The 23,433-nt window shown below is 54.1% G+C and overlaps 7 protein-coding genes and 1 non-coding gene across 8 annotated transcripts; 5 read left to right on the top strand and 3 right to left on the bottom strand.

The window, feature by feature from the left end:
- Nucleotides 1–1,722: 1,722 nt before the first annotated feature.
- NCU05049 (hypothetical protein) lies at nucleotides 1,723–3,926 on the bottom strand (the record flags this gene model as incomplete). The annotated part of the gene is made up of 2 exons (XM_951330.2): nucleotides 1,723–2,785; nucleotides 3,413–3,926. 2 exons carry the CDS (start codon nucleotides 3,924–3,926, stop codon nucleotides 2,361–2,363), a joined length of 939 nt encoding a protein of 312 aa, XP_956423.2. The 3' UTR covers nucleotides 1,723–2,360.
- Nucleotides 3,927–4,874: 948 nt separating this feature from the next.
- Nucleotides 4,875–4,990, top strand: NCU15688. The gene has a single exon (XR_897960.1). It is a non-coding gene; the product is annotated as a 5S ribosomal RNA (ribosomal RNA).
- NCU05050 (2-hydroxyacid dehydrogenase) lies at nucleotides 4,974–6,720 on the bottom strand. The gene is made up of 2 exons (XM_951331.2): nucleotides 6,102–6,720; nucleotides 4,974–6,018 (listed from the first exon to the last, which is right to left on the bottom strand). The coding sequence occupies exons 1-2, from the start codon at nucleotides 6,485–6,487 to the stop codon at nucleotides 5,265–5,267; spliced, it is 1,140 nt and encodes a 379-aa protein (XP_956424.1). The 5' UTR covers nucleotides 6,488–6,720; the 3' UTR covers nucleotides 4,974–5,264.
- Nucleotides 6,721–6,778: 58 nt separating this feature from the next.
- On the bottom strand, nucleotides 6,779–11,268 carry col-23 (colonial-23). The gene is made up of 5 exons (XM_951332.2): nucleotides 10,814–11,268; nucleotides 10,283–10,741; nucleotides 8,210–10,227; nucleotides 7,905–8,149; nucleotides 6,779–7,844 (listed from the first exon to the last, which is right to left on the bottom strand). The coding sequence occupies exons 2-5, from the start codon at nucleotides 10,387–10,389 to the stop codon at nucleotides 7,749–7,751; spliced, it is 2,466 nt and encodes an 821-aa protein (XP_956425.1). The 5' UTR covers nucleotides 10,390–10,741; nucleotides 10,814–11,268; the 3' UTR covers nucleotides 6,779–7,748.
- Nucleotides 10,941–11,243, top strand: NCU05052 (hypothetical protein; the record flags this gene model as incomplete). Its single annotated transcript, XM_951333.1, has 1 exon — nucleotides 10,941–11,243. The coding sequence occupies one exon, from the start codon at nucleotides 10,941–10,943 to the stop codon at nucleotides 11,241–11,243; it is 303 nt and encodes a 100-aa protein (XP_956426.1).
- Nucleotides 11,269–12,227: 959 nt separating the features above from the next.
- On the top strand, nucleotides 12,228–13,933 carry NCU05053 (hypothetical protein). Its single transcript, XM_951334.2, has 2 exons — nucleotides 12,228–12,976; nucleotides 13,045–13,933. The coding sequence occupies exons 1-2, from the start codon at nucleotides 12,569–12,571 to the stop codon at nucleotides 13,576–13,578; spliced, it is 942 nt and encodes a 313-aa protein (XP_956427.1). The 5' UTR covers nucleotides 12,228–12,568; the 3' UTR covers nucleotides 13,579–13,933.
- Nucleotides 13,934–15,315: 1,382 nt separating this feature from the next.
- On the top strand, nucleotides 15,316–21,820 carry NCU05054 (hypothetical protein). Its single transcript, XM_951335.3, has 3 exons — nucleotides 15,316–15,394; nucleotides 15,470–20,738; nucleotides 20,795–21,820. The coding sequence occupies exons 1-3, from the start codon at nucleotides 15,321–15,323 to the stop codon at nucleotides 21,443–21,445; spliced, it is 5,994 nt and encodes a 1,997-aa protein (XP_956428.1). The 5' UTR covers nucleotides 15,316–15,320; the 3' UTR covers nucleotides 21,446–21,820.
- A 350-nt stretch (nucleotides 21,821–22,170) lies between these two features.
- Nucleotides 22,171–23,385, top strand: NCU05055 (hypothetical protein; the record flags this gene model as incomplete). Its single annotated transcript, XM_951336.1, has 1 exon — nucleotides 22,171–23,385. One exon carries the CDS (start codon nucleotides 22,171–22,173, stop codon nucleotides 23,383–23,385), a length of 1,215 nt encoding a protein of 404 aa, XP_956429.1.
- Between the last annotated feature and the right edge of the window lie 48 nt (nucleotides 23,386–23,433).

Below are 23,433 nucleotides of genomic sequence, written 5' to 3'. Positions count from 1 at the left end.
CTCTGATGAGTTTCAGATGTGGAGTGTTGGAAGAAGCTTTCTGGCCGGTTGCAAGTTTGGTTGAGCGAGAAGATGGTTAGATCAGGTCGAGGCTTTGATGGATGTGTGTGACCTGGTAGAGGGAAAAATCAACTGGACCACAGAGTTGGGGAAGAGGGGCTTAAATAGGGTCTTGAGGAGGAGATTCGAGGATTCATTCTGGTCATTGCGTTCATTATAATTGCGTGTGCTGGGCATTAAATATTTATATTGCTTGTCCGGTAGGTATTTTGGACCTCCGTCATCTCGACAAGACATGTACCTTGGTGCAGCTCGCCACTGGTGTTGAGATTGCAGCTTTCAGGATTGCAGAAAATTGTGTAGCCCGCAGCACCGGGGACATTGCCAAGTTATCAGATCATTGGCATGAAAGACACCAGATGTATTCTGAGGCAAAGGAACAGTTTAAAAACAAGTCCAAAGTTTCATACATGTGAAACACAGTGGTTCCTGCATTGTAGGCGTTGAGTGTCTTCATCGTTCTACAAAATACTCTACCGAAACACTCCCCAATCCGGACATGTTGACTTCCCCACCACCAACATGCATTCTCGGGACCCCGAAGTCGCAAACTGTAAAGCTTTCTTGCCGAAACGGACGGAGTTTACAGAGGGAATTTTATTTTTTCCTTGATCTGCCTGTGCCTGTACCTGTTTATGCATTGCAAGAACAGGGCAGTCACCGCCCAGCGCCCAGCGTCCACTGAGCCAGATTTCGCAGTTCCGTCTCGGGCGAGTCTGACCGGATTTCTCCAAAGACATCATAACTAAACCTGGCCACAGGCACAAGCATCACACGCGGGCTCACATACCTAGGTACGCAATGGACATGGGAAAGAAGAGATGCAAGTAGGTAGGAGTTGCAAAAGGGCACTGTGCAGCCCTCGGTCGCTGCTATCGAGGTTAAGGTCCTCACCTACCTAGGTACCTACCTTTTCTCTGGGAAGTTCCACATGTAGTTTTTCCCTTTCATTCTTTGTTCTTTTCTTTTCTTTCTCAGGCATCCATGTCCGTTTTCCTCCGTCATCATTCTCTTTATTCGGCACAAGTAATACCTACCTACCTAGGTACCTACCGAAGCAAAAACAACAGCACGCCTTTGAATCCAATCGACACAGAGATACAACACAAGCATAGGTACCTACCTAGGTACAACACAGATATACCTACCTACCTACCTACCTACCTCTAGGGGTAGACATGACAAACACCAAGGTCCGATAACCCAGGTCTGTCGTACCAGGCAGTTAACAGGACAAAATCTTAGCGGCCATGCTTACTGTTTACTGCCTGCTCACTGCTCAGTACCCGCTGCTCACTTTACCTGTTTTCAGTTTACTCAGTACTCAATTTGACGGCCATTCATGTACCAAATCCAGTTCACTCCCGTCCACTCCAGTCCACTCCAGTCCACTCCAGTCCAGTGTCCAGCCTAACAAAGGCGAGTAAGGATCCTTTCATTGCTGACCTCCTTATCATTGAATCGTTAATCGCATGGTAGAGGTACCTTACTCACGTCTCAAAGCACAGAAAGGTACCTACCTACCTAGATAACCATCCAAAGCACCGATAGGTAACATCCCAAGTAGGATCCGTAGAGGTACATGTAGTCAATAATCGCTGATCATATTCCATCGCTGAGCTGATTCTGTATCTGTTATCTACTTCGATGCCCTAACTCGCTATTATCTAACCCTGATGATACCTATCCTTCGGACCTTCGGTTTGGATTCCTTATTCCCCTTCATTTCCAACCACTAACGCCATGGTATCCACCACCTACCAAGTCCAGCTCCTCGGCTTCATAGAGGTACCATTCCAATCATCCTACCGATTCATCCTCCCCAAACTTTCCATCTGCGCTCTGCTCAAACTCAATCCGCCCACTGTTCCTAACAAATCACCCACGTCACTACCACCTTCGTCTCTCCCTGTATCAGCACCCGTATAGGAATCAGGACCAGTATCAGACTCCGCACCGGCACCAACACCAGAACTAGAGCCAACACCAGCACCGAGACCGGATTCAGCACGAGCACGAGCACGAACACGAGCACGAGCACGAGCACCGCTAGGGACAGGGGTAGAAGTATGAGTAGGAGCAGGAGTCGGAACCCGTGAAGCTAACCACCCCCAGCGCCGAGGTCGAAGAGAAGGACGAGGAGGAGATGCAGCCCACTGCACATGCCGGTCTCCCCCACTCCCACTCCCACTCCCATTTCCATTTCCATTTCCATGCGCATGTGCATGTCCATTCCAAGTTCGAGGTGCATGTCCATGTCCAGTTCCAACCCTAGAGGTAGCTTCCCTGCCACCAGCATCCTAAACCTGTATTCCACCACCCTGCGGGAGAACCAAGCCCCCCATTTCTTTGACTTGTCTCCGCATTTCTTCCCGCTCATCCAACCATTTCTTGTACGGAGCCTTGGGCACCTTCTTCTTCTTCTTGTTGTTGTTTTCGTGTCCTGACTTTGCATGCGCCACCTTTTTTCCGTCCAGCCCGTTTCCGTCCACCCCTCCCTCAGAAATAGCGACATCCTCCTCCCAAACATCAAACTTGCACTCCTCCCCCCACACCCCCAACTGCCGCAAAAACGTCGCGCTGGGCTCTACTTCCTTCCTCCGCACCTGCACGAACCGCACCGCCTTACGTGCTGACAAGTTCGGCTGCTGCTTCATTATGTAAGCGACGCAGGCAGCGCCAGAGCGAGAAACGCCTTGGTTGCAGTGGATCAAGACTTTGCCACCTGTTTCGAAGAAACTGGATTGCGTGGAGGGGCTTGTGGGCGTTGATGTAGATGTTGACAGAGATGCAAATACAGATGTGGATGCTGATGCGGGTGCTGATGGGCCTGCTTGGGCGGCAGGAGAAAGGGCCGAGAGTTGCGAGGATGATGTGTCGAGTAGTGGTGAAAGGTGAGGCCCGCCAGGGAGCGAAGGGACAGGAGCAGAGGGGATGGAGGGGATGGAACCGGATGGAACGGAGGGGACTGGGTGTATGTCGTCGGGGATTAATGAGCGGACTCTTTGCATTCGTGGTGCGGGGATTGAGTTCCTTCTTGGCTTTTGCTTCGTTGACTCTGGCGTGTCCTTGGGATTTTGCGGTGATGTCAATGACGGCCCTTCAACGTTCCCTTCCTCATCGGGAATCAGACTTCGCACTCTCTGTTTTGGTTTCTGCTGCTGCTCCTGATCAGCAGTTCCGGTGTGAAACCCCTTAGGTACTTCACTCGCAGGTAACACGCTCTTTAGCATTTCCTCGACGCTTTGCTTCCGATGTCGTTGTTCAGGATGCCCTTCTTCGATCTGGTCCTCAACAAACTTGCAAATCATGGCCAACTTCCCCATTAGATCTTCCTCGGGCGAATCCTCACACCGCACAAACAGCCTGTTTTGCTTGGGGACCAACATCCCCAAAGCAGGTGAATTCCACGCATCTTCGTTGAGTTGCTGCTCTGCAGTTGATAGCAAGGAGACCATGGAAGTAATGCCGTAATGCATCAACGTCTGGATCGAAGTGGAACTCGCATTGTTTCCGACAAAAACGTTAGGCGTGATCTGGCTGATGGAAACGCCGGGTGGGAGGACAAAGGCGCTAGTTCTACTGCTGCCCGGGCTAGGAGAGCGGTAGCTGTCTTGGGAGGCGCTGGAGGACGAGCGGCGATGACGAAAGGGGGGCAAGGACAAGTGCTGGGAGGTACTGGAGGATGAGCGGTGATGGCTGGAGTATGTGGGCGTGGGAACGGAAATGGTGGGCACGGCAAAGGCTGAAGTGGCGGCGGCGGCAAAGTGTTCGCTGCGTGTGGAGGAGGTAGATGATCTCCGGCGGCTTCGGAGCCGGTTCTCTGAAGAGGGACCGTGTCCCATGGAAGCGGGTGGTGGTGCCATTGTTGCTTTTGAGGGTACTGTTGCTGTTGAGTTGGTGATTGTGGGTAATACTGAGCTTAAAGAGAGACTGTTGAGTGGTGATTGTCCTTTGCGAGTGGCTGCGGTCGGATCACCAGTATTGATGTTGGTAGTCGATGTGGGTGTTGTTTTGGAAGACATTGCAAATGTTTTGACGTGGGCGTTTGGCTTGTTTTTGTTATGATGGTGATGGTGTTTGTCTCGGGAAGTTGCGTCTTATAAAGCTTGTTTTTCGGCAGCCAGGAAGAAAATCAAATTGCTTGGAGTGATGCAAGAGTGAGTCAACCGAGTGAGACAGTGATTCAGGAACAGACAGTGGCGATCATTTAACCAAACTGGAAGTTGTCATTGACCCCGGGGGGGAGTGTTGGGACCTGGTACGTGATGGACATGGATGTCCCGGTGGAGCCTACCCAGATCGGGTGACGTAGGTCTCGACGAGGTCAACGCGTAGGCCAAGAGGAGGTCTGAACTTAAAAAAGCTTATTTGGACAGCATCGTGGCGGAGTCGTAGGAACACGAATTGGATCGCTTGGCTGGTTGACATGGGGACGAGGTAAATAGTATCCATGCCCAGAGCGGCGGTGTTGAGGCTATTGCTTTCTCGGACCCTTGGCAGTGATCACTGATCCGCACAGGGTTCGGCAGTTGGTATCGAGATCTCTCTGATCGATTTCCTTCCTTGTCCTCCACATGGTCCTTGCCATCATTTGCTGGAATCGGGTTGTCCGCTTCTTTTCTTGGCGCTCAAGTCGGATTGTCGATATCCAATCCAGTCGTTACGGAATGTTGAAAATGGAAGCCCCCTTCTCATGGATAAGAAAATTGTGACAACAGCTGTTTGAGATATGTTGAGAAAAACTTCCCTTTCAAGCTTTAGCTTTAAATACTCCCCCTTATAGTTTCCCAATAAAGTCATTCAAAACACATACGACCATACCCACTGGAAAACTCGGGATCCCGTCCGCTCTCCCATAGATAAGCCAGTGAGGGCCAGACTAGTAGTTGGGTCGGTGACGACCAGCGAATCCCTGGTGTTGTATGTTTTTCTTTTTTCTTTTTTCTTGTTTATTGTCTTTCTTCTCACATGATTTGACAATCGACAGTCCCAGCCCGTGGTGAAACGGTGAAACTGTATCATTGATGATCACCTTTCCTTTTTGTTTTATCCTCTTCACCGTCCTTCTCTCTCTCATCCTGTTTCTCATTTCCGTGTCCATTCCCGTCACCGTTCCCGTTCCCGTTCCTGTTCCCGCCCCCAGTTCATTTCCCACTTCCATATCTAATTCCCCCCCCCCCCTGTTATCCCCAAAACACCGCCTAATACCCACTCTCCCGATCCATCAAATTCACCAACCCCCTCGGCCCCCCATTCACCCTCCACCTCTCCAAATTCTCCTCCAGAATCGCTTTCACTCTTTCAAAGTAAAACGGCGTCTGCCAACTCACATGCGGCGTCACAAAGCACTTATCCGGCATCTTCAGCAATTCGTGTCCCTGAGGCAGTGGCTCGGGGTCCGTAACATCCAGCGCCGCGCCCCGAATCTTATCCTCCTTCAGCGCCTCCACCAGCGCCTCGGTATCCACATGTCCGCCCCTCGCGATATTCGACAGGAACGTCTTTTTCTTCGCCAGGATATCGAACTGTTTCCTTCCGATAATCTGCTTAGTCGACGCCGTAAGCGGAAGCGAAACGACGAGGATGTCGAGGTCTTGACCCAGAAAGTGGTCGATATCTTCCCGTGAGGAACCGGAGAACCATTTCGATGGGATGATGCCGTCCGGATCACCGGTGCCGGGGACGTGGTAAGAGTCGTCCTTGCGCGACTCGGGAGTGGGTTTGGGGCGGCGCGTGTAGGCGTAGATTTCCATGCCCAAGGCTTGGGCGACGCGCGCGACTTGGCGGCCGATGGCGCCGTAGCCGAGAATACCCATGCGCATGCCGGGCGAGTCGACGGTGGTGAGGTGCCGCAGGACTTGGGATTGGCCGTGCTGAGTGGCGGCGTCGTGGTAAGGGAGGAAGTGGTGAGAGAGCATGAGGTAGGTGCCAATGACCCATTCGGCTATTTGGGGGCTGTTTTTTTTTTAGCCTCGGACAACACTTGTTAACCTTCATGGTTACTTGTGATGGAAAGAAGGGGGGAGGGGGAAACTCACGGATGACACCCGTTGGCAGTACAAAAGACTATCTCCTTGTTCAAGTACAGCGGATGCTGCAGCCACGGGTCAGCCCCCGCGCTCGTGAGCTGTACCCATTTCAACTTGGGCAACAACTCGGCCTTGTGCGGGTAATAGGAGCATAACATGGTGACGCCCTCATACTGCTCGGCCGTCGTGCTCTCGTCGTCCTTGCCGTAGTCTTGCCATGAGCGGTGTACCCACCGGACCTTGAAGCCGGGGTACTTGTTCTCAAGTTTGTCGATCCAGGCTTGGTCCGGGGGAAGAGGCACGTGCAGCATGAGGATGTCGTTCTTGAAGACGTCAAAGTTGTTGATGCCCTCGGCGCCGCCGCCCGTGGGCGCGGTAGTGTTTGTGGAACCCATGCTTGGCGTATAGGTCGTCTAGTATACGTATGTAATGTAAGTGCTGTGGGTGACGAGTGATGAGACTTGAGTGGGTGAAGATTGTAAATATTTGCGCCGGTCACGGGTCAGAGATACGGTGGACAGGTGGAGAAACTGGGGAATGTGTAGGGATCCACTGTGGAGTTCGTAGAGACCTGTGGTACGTAAGTGGTAACATGTAGTAACATGGATGGAATGAGGCTCAATTTAAGTGCATCACCACTGTAGCATAGTCCAAAAAAAGAGGTTCAGACATTGAAAATGCTTGTTACTACACGTACTTTACCACCCAAACTTCATGACACATGCCAATGGCGCAATGTCCAATCACTGCAAACTAAGTATCCGAGCTAACTGAAGAGGGGTAAATAGACCGCGTCTATCGGATCTCGGCTCAGTCATGGCGGGGGCCGTGTGGAGACGGTGCAGGGCCCGTCGTTGTCGATGCGGCGCGCCCCGACGCCTTGAGATCGGATCCGAATACATATCGAATCACCGTTCCCATCCGGAATGCTGTTTGAAGCCCCAGGCTTGCTGCCCCGGACACCACACTCGTGGGCTGTAAATGTCATCAGTACTGGCTGAAAAGCACAAAACCCCTACTCTAGTGCTTAACACAGCCCCCTCGTTTACTAGCCTCTTCCATCTCCATCCCATATCCTCTACCCAACTACATCCCCGCCATTGTCATTTTCGGGCGTGGTGACGTTTGTGCTCGATAGTGTTGAAAACTGAAGTTGAGAGAGAATTGTCGTCTTTTGCAATAATGGTGATTTCTGCCGAGGCGAGAGCGGCAAGATGCCACGGTCAAATGGCCTATCAAGATCCGAAAGTCGAGGTGCTTCGGCATCTGGACTGTCGCCAGCTGTCCGACTCCGAGTCGCCTTCCCGTTGACGGCTTGGGGCTAGATGAATAACACATTAGTGTTGCTCGACCTCTTGGACAATCTTTGGGATTGTCAAGGCCAGCACAGAGAATGCGCTGCGTTAAGCCCACGTTATGTAAAGAGAGGGAGGGCCAAGTGGCTGTCGCTCTTTACCATCTTGGATTTCGTAAGCGGTCGCGCTTCCCGTCACCTTCTGTCATGAGTAAATTGAGAACTTCACGATGCATCTAGCGGGGGCTGATGAGCCGCTCGACGCTGTTTCGTCATGACTGCAATTATATCACAGACAAATTCCACATCGAGACCGCATATATCGGTTATAGGCAAGCATTGGTGATGTGCCTCCAAGTAATTTATTGATAGCCTGGCATCTGAGGGTTGAAAAACGTATTCCACGGTATTTGGAGCTCGTCAGCGTTCGTGTTGTGGACCTGATTGTCCCAGAAGTTCTGTTGTATCCATGTTAGCTTCTTGTTACTGCCCGCACCAACCAGCTTCCTTTTGCTTACCCAGTCGGCTGTCAAGCTCGGATCCATGAACTGGTCCATTGTGTTGTAAGGGGAAAGGTCCACGGGTCCTATCGGAGGGGGGAGGTCCGGCTGCCACGCCAGAGGATATTGCATCTGCTCGGGGTGTGGAATTGTGGTTGTTGGTGGCATGACTATGGGTATAGCAACGGGTACGGTCTGGCTCATGGCGGTGGGAGCCTGGGGCTGCGTGTAGTAATAGGGATTTGCACCCATCACTGCCGTCGCTTCCGTGAGCAGTATTAGTCTCGGTAGGCTGCACAAACATCACGAAAAAGGTTGCTTACCTGGCTGGGGGTTGGTATAAATAGACGCCTGGGTCGAGTCGTATGCGCTTCCCGACGATTCAGGACTGCTCTCGAACACGGCTCCTGTTGATAAACAGAGCATCTTGGACAGAATCTTAAAGGCCCTATTTGCTTCAGTTGACTCCTTCCGTGTCGACTGCCAAATTTGCCGCGACGTCTCGAGCATCTGCATCAATGCGTCTTTCGAGATGACGTCGTTCTCAACGGCGCTAGGCCGCGTGCCACAAGGAGATGCCTCCCTTTTCTCCCTTGCCCTGATGTGGGAAAGTTCGAGACAGAGGATCATGCCGGCGAGGAGAAAGTCGTGAGTGGTAATACTGGCTCGGAAAAATTGCCCGTTTTTCTCCGAAGCCAATCGCCCCTGGGGCTGCCGCTCACAATAAAGATCGAACTGGCCTCGCAACGTCTTGGTGGCCGCGTCCAGACAGACCTGCTGAGAGTGCGCGTAACGCTTATCCGTCCTTCCAATGCCCATGTACCTTCGGTGCAACACGATCCGTGCCTTTTGATACATTAGTTCCATCCAAAACCGCTGCATTACCACGTCAATGGGGTCGTCCTTGGACTCGGCAAAGTTACGAAACTGGAGCAGAGGCGGAAGACTGTTGTGGGCGTCCTCGAGCTGCTTGTCCAGACGAATGACTTCAGCGTAGCTGATGGGGTTCCTCGAGCACATGGCCGCTGTGATATCTGCAAAGGCACATATCATGCGAGATTTTACTATGTTCAGGAGGACGGATGTCATCTCGGATTCGGGCCTCGAGGGCGGAAGTTCTTTGGTATTTTCGTCAAAGTCCGTGTCAAGAAGGTTACGAGGGATTTCGGTATCATAGAAACGGGACTGGATGTTGCTCGGGAGCCCAAACTGAAACGCGACGATCTGGTCAACCTCGACAAACTGCAGCCAGAGTCTCCTGCGCATCTCGCCCTCAAAAGGGCTCATGTTAGGGTAGTGCTTCGGGTCACGATGTAGTCCCATGTGCATGGCAAGTCGGACAATGTTGGCAAAGATGATGGACGTGCTGAGCGGTGCGTCAGGCTGGCCGATAAACTCGGCAATGAAATAGACATACAGGGCCTCAAGTTTGTTTTTCCCTGGTGTGCTGTAGTCAGAGAGCGCAAGGGCGTGAGCGCCCGTGGCTTTAAGCATGCTATATGCCTGCATCGGGCTTCCCAAGTTGCCAGGAACCTCCTCGCCCGTATGGATACAGAAGAGGGCCGAGTTTGCGTACAGGAGGAAGAAGAAGGCCAGATCGGTGTAGGTAAGCTCGGCATCCTCTTGCCAGAGCGCATCGTAGTATCTCCACAGCGTGGGCAGATGGAAGACTGACCAGGCGGCGTCTTTGACCTGGAAGAAGATGGACAGCAGACGGTCGCATACAGGCTTCGGTGGCATGCGTCGGAACAGATCGGCCGGGGAAACAGGAGCATAGCCACCAGCAAAGAGGACCGAGACGGGCTGGCGTTCAGGCATGTTACTCCTGGGCGACCAGTGTTCCTCTTCCTCTTGATCGCTTTCATCCGAGGCCTTGAGATTCTTGGTCAAGGTGGTAAGCTCGTCGTAGACTGCTTCCCAATGAATGACTTCGACGTATCGTGTCTGATCGGCCATGGCGCCTGCTGTCCCCTTGGACGGCGCGCTTGATTCTGCATCCGGCTGCGTGTCTTGGGCAGAGGGCGACGGAGGGACAGGAGAGATGGCCCTCGAAGAAGAAACCGGCACGTCCGCACCACCACCACCACCACCCTCCTCACGGCGCATTTGCGCTTTCAGGACCTGGACCATATGCTCGAGGTGGCGAAGGCGGGCTGCTGCCGTCATGTCCTGAAGGGCCCCTCTCCTGTTGCGGGAGCCGGCATTTTGTGAGCCGGGTGTGGTGCCCGAGACAGAGGGGGGTGGGCGCGGCTCATTTTGGGCATAGGGAATAAAGTTGCATGTTGCGGCAACGTTCCTCTTGATGCACTGGTCGCACGGAGACTGGCGATTGCACTTGAGTCTTTGCACTGTGGTCAGCCAAGGCGTGAAAACAGTGTGTGGATGGGCAGCCTTACTTTTTCTCTCGACATGTGGTACACGAAAACCGGATGCGGTTCCTCTTTCTCTGCTGATCCGACCTCTCGTCTTCGCTGCCCCTGAAGGCCGTGGGAGGAGTGTCCATCGTGTCAGGACTGTTGTTCTCGATGCAGCTGGTGACGGCCCAGCATTTGATGTGCCGGAGTACTGGTGAGGCGCGGAAGCCTCGAGTCGGAGCGAACAGTGGGAATATGTGCAAGTCGTGGAAAGACAGACAGACAGAGTTCGGGAGGTGATGTGCGCGCGCGCTAGAGGAGTAGGAGGAGACCGGACGGCCAGAGTTTTGCCAGGCAACAAGTGCAATCAATGGTCAACAGCCATTCACAGACTTCCCGATGCAGCGATTTCGTAGCATCGCCGCCAAGGCCCAACACTTTCCCAGGATCCCAAGTAGCGCCATGTCGCCCCGAGCATGTGCGTGGTTGGCTGGCGGTGGGCTGCCACCTATCCAGTTAGTAGTGTACATACTGTAGAGCGAAGGAGCCCACGATGCGACAGTCGACACTAACCTGATTGCAATGCTGCTTTGGTGCCAGTTAGGTACCGTACGAACTGAATCCATTCAACCACAACGCTGTGCCGGAACCGTGTCCGACGCGGCCCCGTTTATCTATTGTCGGTAGAAGCATCGACGCCATGGCCCAGCCCAGCCTCAGCGTTGCGCTGCAGACCTGCCTGTGCCTGTGCCTGTGCCTGTCCGCCGTTTTGCCCGCGTCACAGTGTCCCAAACATGTCCCTGTCCCACTACGCAGTAGTAACACAAACTGCTCTGGCGTGGGAGTCAATCCGATTCGGCCGTGGAATTGCTGTCGCCTGTGGCGGTATTGGAGTGTCGCGCTTTGCCGTGTTACCATGGTATGGATGCCGCGACTGGTGCCACGGAAGAGGAAAGAGATTCGTTGTTTTCGAAGGGGGAACCCGGCCAGGTGGATTGATTGAACGAGTGTCCAGTCCTGTCGAGTCCTCTGCTTGTCACTTCACACTCACTTCTGGAGATGGATGTTCTGCGCCTGGATCGATGGAACGTTGCCATCGGTACCAGCAGACGTCCAAACTCCAAACCTTCCACAGGAGCTTGACCTGTTTGGGATGCAAAAAATGGGCTGACAGCTGGTCAGTGGAGCAGAACCGGGCGTTCTGCACCGTTGGGAGCGGAAAAGAACCGCCCGAAACCCAGTAGTTCAACTCCAGTTCAACAAGAGGAAGATTCTAGAGGTACAGTTGTAGGGTCCAACCCGACTTTGAGATAAAAATGACCCACGGCAGTTCCCTTTCCCTTTGTTCTGACCCCCACCGCAGGACAGTTTTTTTTCTGGACGGCTGAGACAAATTGCACATTCATGACAAGGCATTTCCACACCTTCAAAGGTCACGGAAAGGACCTTCTGTAAATCTGGCCCGCCAAGGTTAGTCGAGACCAACCACCACACAGCGCGCTTCCGAAATAGTGGAGTAAGCTGGCTGCCAAGCCATTTAGTGTACTGGACCAACGAGAGCTGGAAAACCAACGAGAAATTGTTAGAGAGCGGGAATAAACCGGCTGAAATGGGGCGTGGAAGTGACTTTCTAAACGAATTACATAACCCAATCTGCATACATACTGCAGTAGGTGAAGTGCCGGACAACACTCCGGAGCTCTACGGGTACTGTTGCATCGGACACGCCCTAAGACGAGTACTGTTTGGTTGATGAATTTCTGGACGGGCGCCAACAAATGGGACAAAGGGAGTGCAGTTGATAAGGCTTGCAAGGCTCCAGTCGTCGGGTGGTCTAGGCTCCACATAGTCGTCTGTGAGTGGAGCACTCTCGGTCCGAGTCCCGTGCTCCTCCCTCTGCTCCGAGTGTGGGGTAGACAGCTGTCCCGCCCCGCCGTTAAAACACAAAAGTACTCCTCCGCCAGCCCACTGTGCTTTCTCCCGTCGGCACTGCAGTCCACAGTGTGTAGCCAGGGCAGCGCTTGAGGCTCGCCAACCACTGCACTGCAGGCAAGACTGAGTGACGGACCTGTGTAACACGAGAACCGCGAGTTACGACGATTTGCGGTGCAGAGAACGTCACGCCGCCCGCCTGCCCGGTTGGTGTCACCTGCAACTCATCGCATTTCAGTGACCCCAGACAGTATAGGTCTTTGTCCTGTTCTCAGACCACGGCGATATTCCAGACTCTTTCCGATACCAGATCGAAATCCGTTCAGTTGCAACCAAGTTGAACAACAAACCCGTCGCCGGCGCATAAACCACCACCACCACCACTGGACCTCCGCCATGCCCTCCCTCCCCGACACCAGCGGTGGCGGAAGCCGAAGCAGCCCGCTGCTCTGGCGCATCCTGAAAATCTTCCTTCGGCCCTTTCGCGGCCCCGTCGATCGTGCCCGTCGTGCCTTTCGCGCTGCCGCATACCCTATCCAAGGCATATACTACTTTTTGCGCCATCCCGAATTTTATCCCGTGTTCCTAGGCCGCCTACTCCCGCTGTCCATCATCTCGTTCCTGGTGTATCTGATCCTGTTTACCTTTGCCTTTGTTCCCCAGCTGCTGTTCTTGATGATCTTCCAGGGCAAGGCCGGGGCTTGGTTCAATGCGATAGTGCTCGTGCTGGGAGAGGGCCATGTGGTGATCCAGGCTCTGTTTGAGGGCTTCTTTGTCGACGAGGCCCAAGTGGATATCTTTGACGTAGGTTCAATTGGGCTTTTCGATCTGCAAGGAGGTGGGAAAAAGCCTGCTAACGGTATGACTAACAGGCAACGCTAATAAACCACGGACTGACCGACCTCGTTGCGCCCCATCGTCTGCTTTTCCCGGATGCGCCCACGTCGGTCAAGATGTTGGGCAAGCCCACCACCAAGGCCGAGTTCCAACCCTTCAGCCTGAAACAAATCATCGAGCTGATCGTCTTTCTCCCGCTCAATCTAATCCCGTACGGCGGCACGGTTGCTTTTCTCATGATTACCGGTTCTCGGTACGGGAAGCTGTCGCACCACAGATGGTTCCAGCTGCGAGGGTTGAGCAAGCAGGAGATGAAGCGGGAACGCAGCTACTGGTCGTGGGAGTACACGTGGTTTGGAACCGTAGCGATGGTCCTCCAGCTGATACCCGTGCTGAGCTTCTTCTTCCTCTTGACTACCAGCGCTGGAGCTGCCTTGTGGGTAGCAGAACTGGAGCAGAGGTCGCGGGTCAGAGTTGGACGGCCCGTCACTGCCAGCGACCAGGCGACTCGAAACCAGCCAGACGAACCTGTCTACCATGACGGTATCTACCATGACGATCCGGTATAGATTATGGACTGGCACAAATAACAGACGTATTGCTTTATGCATGTTTTATTCCCCGGGCCAGCGAATGCCTCGTTGTGCTTTTAGGTACCCAAAGTCTATCACGAAAAGGCCACTCTAGTCTTGTCATTCATTGTTACAGCTACATTATGTACTCTTTCCCTACTGTCCGGCCTAACATAGGTTTCCCACTCACTGCTGTCTTGCAATATACTTCTACTGAGGGTGTCACGCTCCATTATCTTCAACAAATCAATATGACACCAACCTTGACACCTGGAAGAAAGAAAAGAATAACCACTACAGTCAGTACTACTCGCCAGTGCTTTGCTACGCACAGAACTGAACCAACCCGTTTACTCACACGTACCTCGGTAAATGAAACAACATTCAGTCGTCCCTTTCGGTTATGGACAACCTTTCCCTCCGAGATAACTCACCTGGCGTGAAGTTGCCGCAAGTCGCATCTGTCATTCGATTCAGAGCATGGATGTGGAAGTGATGGATGGAATCGATTCGGATGCTGCGTGAACCTTCCCGTTATTCCTCAAAGAAGCATGGAGACAAACGACCTGAAATAGTCCGGTACTAGCTTGAGTAGCAGGAGACTGCTAAGGAGAAAGGATTTGTCAAGGAGCACTTGGGGCAACTGAATGTCGTCACGGAATTTTGAGTTTGATGAGCGCAAGGAAGGACGGCCAAAGGAAGGAACACAGCTCAAAACCATTCATCTCAGCTCCGTCCGAGTTGGCATCGCAGAGGGCAGAGGTAGTACTACTCTGCAGTCCGACTTCCATGCGAGCGCTTCTTGCCAGGGACATCCTGCAACTCAGTCAACTCCGAAACTACACCTCCCACTTGGTTCGGTTGGGGACGACTCACCATGAAAAGTGCAGCCTCCTTCCACTCCTGCCGCGGTTCGAGGTGGACAAGAGTGACTTCCGAGTCATTGCTGCCCCATTGCGGTCAATGTGTCCAATTTCAATCCATCCTCGATGATGTTGGTCTCACAAAGACTTCACAAGCGGGAAGGAGCAATATGCTGACGAGAAGGTACAGAAGTTCGGGTGGATTTTCAGTCCCAACGAAATTTCGATGGCCAAGTTCTCTCGCAGACAGAGATGGCAGTTGAGGAAGGAACGTCTTTCTTGATGATCTCACATGGACCAGTCCCAGCTCTCCCCTCCCTCATTGAAGTCCCCTGAGCTCCTTCCCTGACAATCAAGCACATCCTGTTTCTCATTTCCGCTGCGGTCGAGAGTGGCTTTTCATGCCATCAAGTCCTTCCCCCTTCGTCGACTTTCGCACGATTGATGTCCACATGCTTGCCTCCTCTTTTCTGTCCACGATGCGCAACTTTCCACTTCCACCACGACGCCTTCCTCCCCAATGTTAGGATCATTAAACGCAGAGGAAGTCGACATGCTGCTTGTCCCCGACCCCTCGTCATCTGCTTGGATGGTGGGAAACGAGGATGGCTCTTCAGATGGCCTACATAAGACCGCCGTCCTGCTCCTCTTGTCGTTCTCTCGATTCATCCTCCTCATCCTTCAGCTTTCAACTCAGTCTCTCTCCACCTTGTTGATCTCGGCATCATCAGATTTTCCGCCCACTTTCTTGCCTTTTGGCGTTTTCTCTTCTGGCATCACGCTCATTATCACCTACTTTGTGTCCAATTTGTTATCTTCTCTTCTTCACCTTGAGAAGCAAGATCACCACTTCGGCATCCAGTCGCTGACACCAAGATGCGTCTCAACGCGTCTCTGGGCGTGCTCTCGGGCATAGCCTGGACAGCATCCGGTGCTGTTGTCCCTCGCAAGTGAGTCCTTTCCCATGCCTTCTCCATCCAATGCCATTGTCTCTTTTCTTGTTTGCTGACTTGTCCTTTCCGCAGCCTCGATTACGACATCGACACAACTTGCACAAGCACCGAGACAGACCAAGGCACTGTCTTCGTCACTGTCCCGGGCGGCAACTCTCCGACTGCTGCTGCCCCAGCTGGTTCGGTCTTCACTCTCACGGTTCCTGTTGGCGGTTCTGATCCTGCTGCCGGGTCTCCCGGGTCATTCGGTTCACCTTCTGGTTCTGGCAACAATGGTCTTCTTTCTTCTACCTGCACCACTGAGTCTTCCCCCTTCGGTTCTCCCTTCGGCTCTGCTAGCACTCTTGAACCTGTCACCATCACCATCACAGCTCTCTCTACTCCCATGAGCACGGTCACCATCCCGGTATCGACCATTACCCTCAACACACCTGGCGCTGGTTCTGGTGCTGGCAATAACGGCAACGGCAACTCTCCTGGTTCAATTGTCACAGTCACTGCTCCCCAAGCATCTCCCAGCCCAGCTTCTCCAGGGTCTGGTTCCGGTATCACAATCACCATTCCCGGCGGCTCGGGCTCCGGTTCCTCTCCCGCAGGAGTCACTGTGACTGTTCCTCAAATATCTGGGCAGGCCGGTGAAGTCGTCACTCTCACAATACCAGAAGGCCCCAACCAGTCAGCCACTGTTGTGCTCACTGTCACCATTCCTGACGTTGCAGACAGTCCTGGGTCATGGTCTACCATCGTCTCAGCTCCTGGCCTCAATGGCGCGACATCTGGTCCGCTTGTCACTGTCGTTGGCGGTGCATCGGCTAATCCACAAGTGCCAACCAACTTGCCAGTGCCTGGAGGTCTCCTTTCCTCGACATGCTCCGACGCGCTCACACCTGGGGCTGGCGGCTCCGGCAACCCTGGTTCCGGCACTACCGTCACCGTTCCTTTGCCTCAACTCACCACGACTCAGGGGGGCAAGGAGTCCTACCCACCATTCTTTGGCGGTCCGAATCCTCTGACAATCACTTACACGATTCCTGCCGAGCCTGGCATGCCCACTCCTCTTGTCGAGACTCTCACTGTGACACCCAACCTCCCCTACCCACCTGGCGACCCGGGCTCCTCATATGGACCGACTGATCTGACTATCCCACTTGGTCCTTTTGGCGTTCACAGCACTGTCTCCGCTGGAGATTCATCAGGTCTCACCTTGGTCACATACACCGTCTCCGCTGATGGCAACTCGCCTGGCTACACCGGCATTTTCACTTTGACACCTGGTGCCGGCTCGTCTCCCGTAGGCGGTCAGGATGGCGGTTCGCCCGTCACTGTCACTGTTCTCGAGGCCACTCAGCCCAGTCAGAATGGCGGATCATCAGGCGAAACCGGCTACCCTCCTTATGGCGGCTCTGCTGCGCCTGCGGGCAATGGAACACCCGACACTGTCACTTTGACTGTTCCCCAAGCTGGCGCTCCCACTCAGTCTTTTCCCGGCCAAGGTTCTGGTCAGTCTGGCTTCGGCTCTGGCAACCAAGCTCCCACAGTCACGCTTACGGTTCCTGCCAGCAGCACTCCGGGTTCAGGCTCGGGTGGCCAAGGCAGCGGTCCTGGTTATGGCAACGGCCAGTCGACTTGCTTGACGCTGACAATTCCTGGAGCAAACTCTGATGGTCAGTCTAGCCTTTTGACTGTCACTGTTCCCGCTGGTTCTGGTTTCCCCGTAGGCGGTGTTCCTTCTGTGCCTTACAATGGCCCCTCGGATCCGGTCACCGTTACAGCTTTCCCCTTTCCAGGCGCCTCTGGCCTCCCTGGCAGCAGCCCGTCTGGCTCAGGTGACGAGGGTCAGTCAACCTGCCTGACTCTTACGCTTACTGGAGCCAACGGCCAGCCGAGTCTTGCCACTGTCACCGTTCCAGTTGCCTCAGCGTCCCCAAGCGGTGGTGCTCCATCGGCACCTTATAATGGCCCTTCGGGTCCGGTTACCGTCACAGTTCTACCGACTCCCGGAAGCGGCTCCTCTGGTACAAGCGATGATGATCAGTCGACTTGCTTGACCCTCACGCTTACCGGAGCTAATGGCCAGCCCAGCCTTGTCACTTTCACGGTTCCCGTTTCAGACTATCCCTCTGGCGCTTCTCCTTCTGCTGTCAACACCAATGGCCCGTCCGGTGTCGTCACTGTTGTCGTTCCCGAGACCACCGATTCCAGCGGTTCCTTCCCTGGAAGCGGCCCGTACGGCTCTGGTGGCAATGGCCCATCTGGCGTCTTGACCGTCACTGTTCCTGACAACTCCGGTTCCGGTTCTGGTCCGTCTGCAAGCGATCCTTACGGCTATGGCGGCGGTAGTGATCAGCCTGGCGTTATTACCGTCACGGAACCTGTTGGTTCTCCATCTGCTGCCACTGGGTCTCCCGTCGTTGTCACTTACACCGTTCCTGCTGGGCCAGGCGAGACCGAGTCTTCCTATGCCGTCACTTACACCCTCCAGCCATCATCAGGATCTGGCTCATCACCTTCGGTCAGTGGTGGCCCTGCTGGGTATGGAAGTGGTGGTAGCAACCCATTTGGATCTGGCTCCAACCCCACTGGTTCATCTGGCGAGCTTTCTCCTATCACGATCACTCTCGGGCCGTCTGATGGGTTCGCTACACCCGTGGTTGTCACATACACTCCTGGTGTGACTGGGCAACCGTCTAGTTCTTCGCCCACACCTTCCGCGATTGTCGTCTCAGAGTCGGGAACTCTCTTTACCATCACGCTTCCTGGATCTGGGTCGTTGCCTTCTGCAACCTCGCCTGCCTCATCGGAGATTGTTGTTTCTGAGTTTGGGACTTTGTTCACCATCACCGTTCCTGCAACTGCTCCGGTCGCTCAACCAACTGTTGCCAGCGGTTCTGCCACTGTTCCCGGGTACGGCTCTGGCACCGGGTCTGGTGCTGGTTCTCTTCCCAGTGGCCTCGCGGTCTTCACCATCACTCCCACTTCTGGTGCACCGTATGTTGTCACTATTCCTGTCGGCGGCGGCTCTGGCTCCAGCCCTTCCAATGTCTTGACTGTCACTGAGGGTCCGTCCCCCAGTGGCTATGGAACAGGGTCTGGATCTGGAAGCTCCCCTAACAACGGGGAGTTCACTATCACCATTGATGGCACACCGGTCGTTGTGCCTCTTCCTCAGAGCAACCCAGGCGGCAACCCCGCCACTGGTTCTGGCCTCGCGACTGTCACCGAGGGAGGCAATGGCTTGGCCACTCCTGCAGCTGGCACAGTGTTTACTCTCACGCTCTCTGGTACACCTGTCGCCGTCACCGTTCCTGCCAGTGGCAACACGGCTCCGGTCGGCCAGGGAGGCATTTTGACTGTGACTGAGGGATTGCCTTCTGGCTCACCATCCATCGTCACCATTCCGGCCGGTGCTGGGGGCATCACTGCTCAGCCTTCTGCGACCCCATATGGCGGCTCTTTTCCCGGTGGAGAAGTCATCACTGTGATTGGACCTGATGGACATCCCACTGTTCTTACGATTCCTGGCGGCGGCAACCCAGTGGCCACTCAAAATGGCCCGTCCAATGTCTTGACCATCACTGAGGGTGGTGCTGCTCCTACCGGAGGTGTCCAACCTGGTGGGAATGGTGTCGGCACTGCATTCACCGTCACTTTGTCGTCGCCTGGCAATGGGCAAGGCAGTGGACCCCAAGGCTCCGGACAGGGCAACGGTCCTCAGGGTTATGGCTCACCCAACTCCGGCCTTGGTCCTGTCTTGACTATTACTGAATTGCCTTCCGGGGCTGCCGGTGGTCTACAACCCGGTGCAACTGGCTTTGCCACTGCCCTCACTTTCACCATTCCATCGGGCTCTGGCAACGGACCCTCTGGTTCGAACAATGGTCCCTTCGGTTCCGGTAACGGGCCTCTTGGTTATGGCAGTGGGCCTGTTGGTTCCGGCAATGGCCCTCAAGGCTACGGCTCACCCAACTCCGGCCTTGGTCCTGTCTTGACTATTACTGAATTGCCTTCCGAGGTTGCCGGTGGTCTACAACCCGGTGCAACTGGCTTCGCCACTGCCTTCACTTTCACCATTCCATCGGGCTCTGGCAACGGACCCTCTGGTTCGAACAATGGCCCCTCTGGTTCGGACAATGGTCCCTTCGGTTCTGGCAATGGCCCTCAAGGCTACGGCTCACCTAACGCTGGTGCCGGTTCCATTTTCACCATTACTCAGGGAGGAGCTGGCGCGGCTCAGTCTAACGGTCCTATCTTGACTGTGTCAGAGATTTTCCTATCGGAAACCATTCCTATCGGCTCTGGTCTTTACTCGGTCGTTGCATTTACCACCACTCTCGGCTCTGGTTCTGGCTCTGGACCTGGCTCTGGCCCAAGCATTGTCACCATTGATCCCAACGGTTCTGGCAATGGTCTCAACTCTCCCTCTGCAATTGGCGGTGGTGCTTTTGCGACTACTTTGACTTTGGCACAGCCCTCCGCTGTGATTGCGACGGCACCTGCTCAGGGTCCTCAAGTCGTCACTGTTCTACCTTCGATCTTCACTGTCTGGCCTCAGAACACACTGGTCACCACCACCTCGTGTACCACCAGCAATGGCGGCGCCTTCTTTGACCCCGGTCAGAACGGCGGCTTTGGTCCCTCTGTCGTTACCATGTGGCCGACGTACTCCATTGACACCACTTGTACCAAATCCTCAACCAGCTACATCTCCGCCAGCGCTGTTGCGCCAGCCCCGTCCTCCGAGTCATCCACTGTATTGATGTTGAGCAGCTCAACCTTGGCTGTCATTAGCTCGGCGCCTTCTGTACCATCTCCCAGTGACTCATCTACCGTTCTGATGCTGAGCAGTTCCACCCTTGCTGTGATCAGTTCAGAGCCCGCGATTCCCTCAGTCGTCGCTCCGGAGCCCGCCAGCACCGCATCCGGCGAACAGGCCATTCCCACTCTGACCGCCGAGCCTGCTGAACCTACCAGCGCTGCCAGTGGTGGCCAGCCTATCGAGCCTACTGAACCTACCGAACCTACCAGCACTGCCGGCGGTGGCCAGCCTATCGAGGCTACCACCTCATCTGGCGGTGGCCAGAGCATTCCTGTTGTCACTCCCGAGCCCTCCACCTCGTCAGATGAGCAGGCGATTCCCACATTGTCATTCGAGGCCCCGCCCGAGACCTCTGCTGGTGAAGAGGTTCCTCCTCCCCAGACCGAGTTTGGCCTTGGCCACATTCACCCCCGTGCTGCGCATATTACCGTTATTCCCACCCCTTCCTCGGTTGCCCCTGACTCGGTTTCTACGGCGTCTGTTGCATGCGGCTCACTTGGTGATCGTGGTGGTTACACCTTCGGGGTGAGTTTGTCCTTGGCCCCTTTTTTTAAGTTTAAAATCACTGACGTTTGCTCCAGTTCGATGACATTCACGCTCCCGAGACACTGAACAGCGACACCAACAGTGCCATGGTTGTGCGCCATCAGCCTGTTCCTCGCCCGTATCACCGCTTCTTGTTCTCGGATGACTTCCGTGTCGTGCCTCCACCTCAGTCGCGCTTTGTCCCGTCCTCTGGGTCCCAGATGGTTCAATACGATGGCGCATCCAAGAACGTTGCACAAATCGGCCTCGCCCAGCTTCGCAACAACCCTTGCTTCCGCTTCGATTTCCTCGGTGTCAGCCTTGGTTGCAACTCGACTGTTGAGCCATGCGTCTTCAACGTCAAGGGCATCCAGTGGAACGGTGTTCATGATGTGATCCAGGCGAACAAGACTCTTGTGGTTGGCGCTTGCAAGAATATTGACAGCTGTGTTCTCCGCCATCAGATCCTGGATTCCGCTACTGCACTGCAATTCACCAACTTGACTGCAGTCAACATCACGTTGACAGTTGCCGGCAAGCCAGTGACCTGGTGGGCTGATGACTTCCAGGTCGCCTGGACAGAGAATGACTGCACCACTGCCGCATGCCGGGCACTTGTGCCAAACACCGCCTCTACTCCTCAAAAGCCTTGGGGTGTTTCTGAAGAGGCAAAGGCCAAGGGTCTTCGTTGGTCTATTCGTCGCTGAAGAGCCGAGATGTCTGTCTTATGACAAGTTGTTTGACTTTGATTCTGAGCGGTTCTATCACTCTATCGTTTCATTTGTCCCGCTTGGGAATTGTGTTAATATTTCGAATACCATTTGCATGTTTTTACGGCTTGTTGTTCCATTCTCGGGATTAGGTGGCAGTCGTGCAATTTCTTGGTGAATTGGCGGTCAGATAGAATTGTGTTTACAAAAAGGGGTGATTTTTACATCGACGGCATGTAATGAGAGGTGGAAGAGTCGAGTCGATGATGAGTCGGATCTTGAAACTAATAGGGGAGCAATTTGTCACTCTCTGTACAACTTTTGGCCATATTCTCATTGACAGCCATAATTCCAACTTGTTGTCGTGGGAAACCTTTTGCCGCTGTGTTTTATGTCGTTCCTCGCCGAGATTGCATGTCATGACGCATTCCAAGGTCTCATCATGGAATGTTTATCACGGAAAACGAGATCAACTAGCTCCTTATCGAAGCATTGATCATGCTTGCGTCAAACGCCCAGCAGCTCAACCTTGGATAGTCACAATCAATTTCCGTCATCCTTAAAGTCCAAGGCTGAAAGTCATCATTTGCCTCGCCGAAGAACAGCGTGGATCATACACAGGTACGTTTATATTGTATCCATCTTTCTGCCTTGTCCTCTATGCAAGAACATTCCTCTACCTGTCCTCAGTCAAACATCTTTCCCAGGGACTTGCTCTCAACATGTCAACTCACGCGATTGAACGAAAGCCTGTTTTCTTGTCCTCGAGTGAGGTCCCTCCTCCACCACCAAGATCCGAGAAACGAGTTCATTTCGCAGCATGGACTGAGTCCGAAGGAGGTCTTTCCGTCATTCCTCCCACGATACCTCCAATAAGCATCATCAGCTCGCTCCGTTCACCATCACCGGCCCCGCTTCAAAGACCACCAACTCCAACCGAGTACTTTGACATGCCTTATCCACCAGATACATTTGACCCCGAGAGCGATGTGCTTGCTTTGAACATCCCCAGCACGCCCCTTAGTCCGCGCCCTGAGTCTAACCTTGCTTTTCGCACCACACCAACAGAACTAGACGCCGAAGCCCGAGCACGAAACAAGCATATCTTTGCAGCGGCCACCAACCTCTCCAACGGTCTCACCCAACTCGAAGTCCGGCTAGGCGGCGTCGACCTTATCCCCGGTCTCCGCCAACAAGCATCCATTTCCCGCCTCGATTGCCAAGCCTTCTACAATTTCCTCTCCCCAGCCGACAAGGAACAGTTTTTCGTCGAACAGATACCCATTTTTGCTGCTCGAGTACATGCCCTAGCTTCAAGAACGGAGGAATGTAACTTGAGAATTCCGTGCGTGCAGGTGCTTGATACTAGAATTGGTGTAGGCGGTGGGAAAGATGGAAAGGAGATGGTGACGTGGGAAAGAGGGGAAAAGGATGGACCGCCGAGTTGGAGGGATATGGCGCTGGGAGCGGGGATTCTGGGGTGGGTGAGGAGACGGAGGGGGATTTATGCTCATCCTGGGAGGGAGGGGAGGAGGGCGATGGAGGATGGGGTTGGCGGAAGGGTTAGGAGTGAGCAGGTGGCTCTTTGGGAGGATTTACCGGGGGGGTTGAAGGGGTTTGTGGAGAGGCCGGAGGGCTCTTTGAATGAAGATGAGGACGGGGATGGGGATGGGGAAACAGGAGGGAAGGTTAATGGGGAAGGGAGACGAAACGGAATTGGGAGCAAGATCAAGAAGCCAGGGTTCTTGACGTTGTGGCATGAGATGTTGAGACGGGATGATGTGGTTCTGAAGAAGAAGGAGGAGTTGGTGAAGATGATGGGGGAGGGGAGGGAGAGAATGGAGAGGGGGGAGTGTAGATGGTGTGGGGAGAGAGATGCGGGACCTAATGGTAGTGGTAGACCTGGAGGGTGGTTGAGGAGATTGAGAGGGCGGTAGATGTTGTCTTGGGATGCGGAAATACATCATTCTCGAGGAGACGCTGAG

This window comes from Neurospora crassa, linkage group VI (genome assembly GCF_000182925.2).
Source record: "Neurospora crassa OR74A linkage group VI, whole genome shotgun sequence".
NCBI classification, from domain to species: Eukaryota; Fungi; Ascomycota; class Sordariomycetes; order Sordariales; family Sordariaceae; genus Neurospora; species Neurospora crassa.
Note: the sequence above shows the minus strand (reverse complement) of the source record. Positions and strands in the feature narration are given on the sequence as shown.

Excerpts from the sequence above, each read along its gene's own strand:
- NCU05050 (XM_951331.2), bottom strand. The coding sequence starts at position 6,487 with ATGGGTTCCACAAACACTACCGCGCCCACGGGCGGCGGCGCCGAGGGC. Across the intron at positions 6,019-6,101 it reads ACTGCCAACGGGTGTCATCC|CCCCCAAATAGCCGAATGGG; the intron begins GTGAGTTTCCCC and ends AAAAAAAAACAG.
- NCU05053 (XM_951334.2), top strand. The coding sequence starts at position 12,569 with ATGCCCTCCCTCCCCGACACCAGCGGTGGCGGAAGCCGAAGCAGCCCG. Across the intron at positions 12,977-13,044 it reads CCCAAGTGGATATCTTTGAC|GCAACGCTAATAAACCACGG; the intron begins GTAGGTTCAATT and ends TATGACTAACAG.
- col-23 (XM_951332.2), bottom strand. The coding sequence starts at position 10,389 with ATGGACACTCCTCCCACGGCCTTCAGGGGCAGCGAAGACGAGAGGTCG. Across the intron at positions 10,228-10,282 it reads ACCACATGTCGAGAGAAAAA|ACTCAAGTGCAATCGCCAGT; the intron begins GTAAGGCTGCCC and ends CACAGTGCAAAG. Across the intron at positions 8,150-8,209 it reads TTATACCAACCCCCAGCCAG|CGACGGCAGTGATGGGTGCA; the intron begins GTAAGCAACCTT and ends TGCTCACGGAAG.
- NCU05054 (XM_951335.3), top strand. The coding sequence starts at position 15,321 with ATGCGTCTCAACGCGTCTCTGGGCGTGCTCTCGGGCATAGCCTGGACA. Across the intron at positions 15,395-15,469 it reads GGTGCTGTTGTCCCTCGCAA|CCTCGATTACGACATCGACA; the intron begins GTGAGTCCTTTC and ends TCCTTTCCGCAG. Across the intron at positions 20,739-20,794 it reads GTGGTGGTTACACCTTCGGG|TTCGATGACATTCACGCTCC; the intron begins GTGAGTTTGTCC and ends CGTTTGCTCCAG.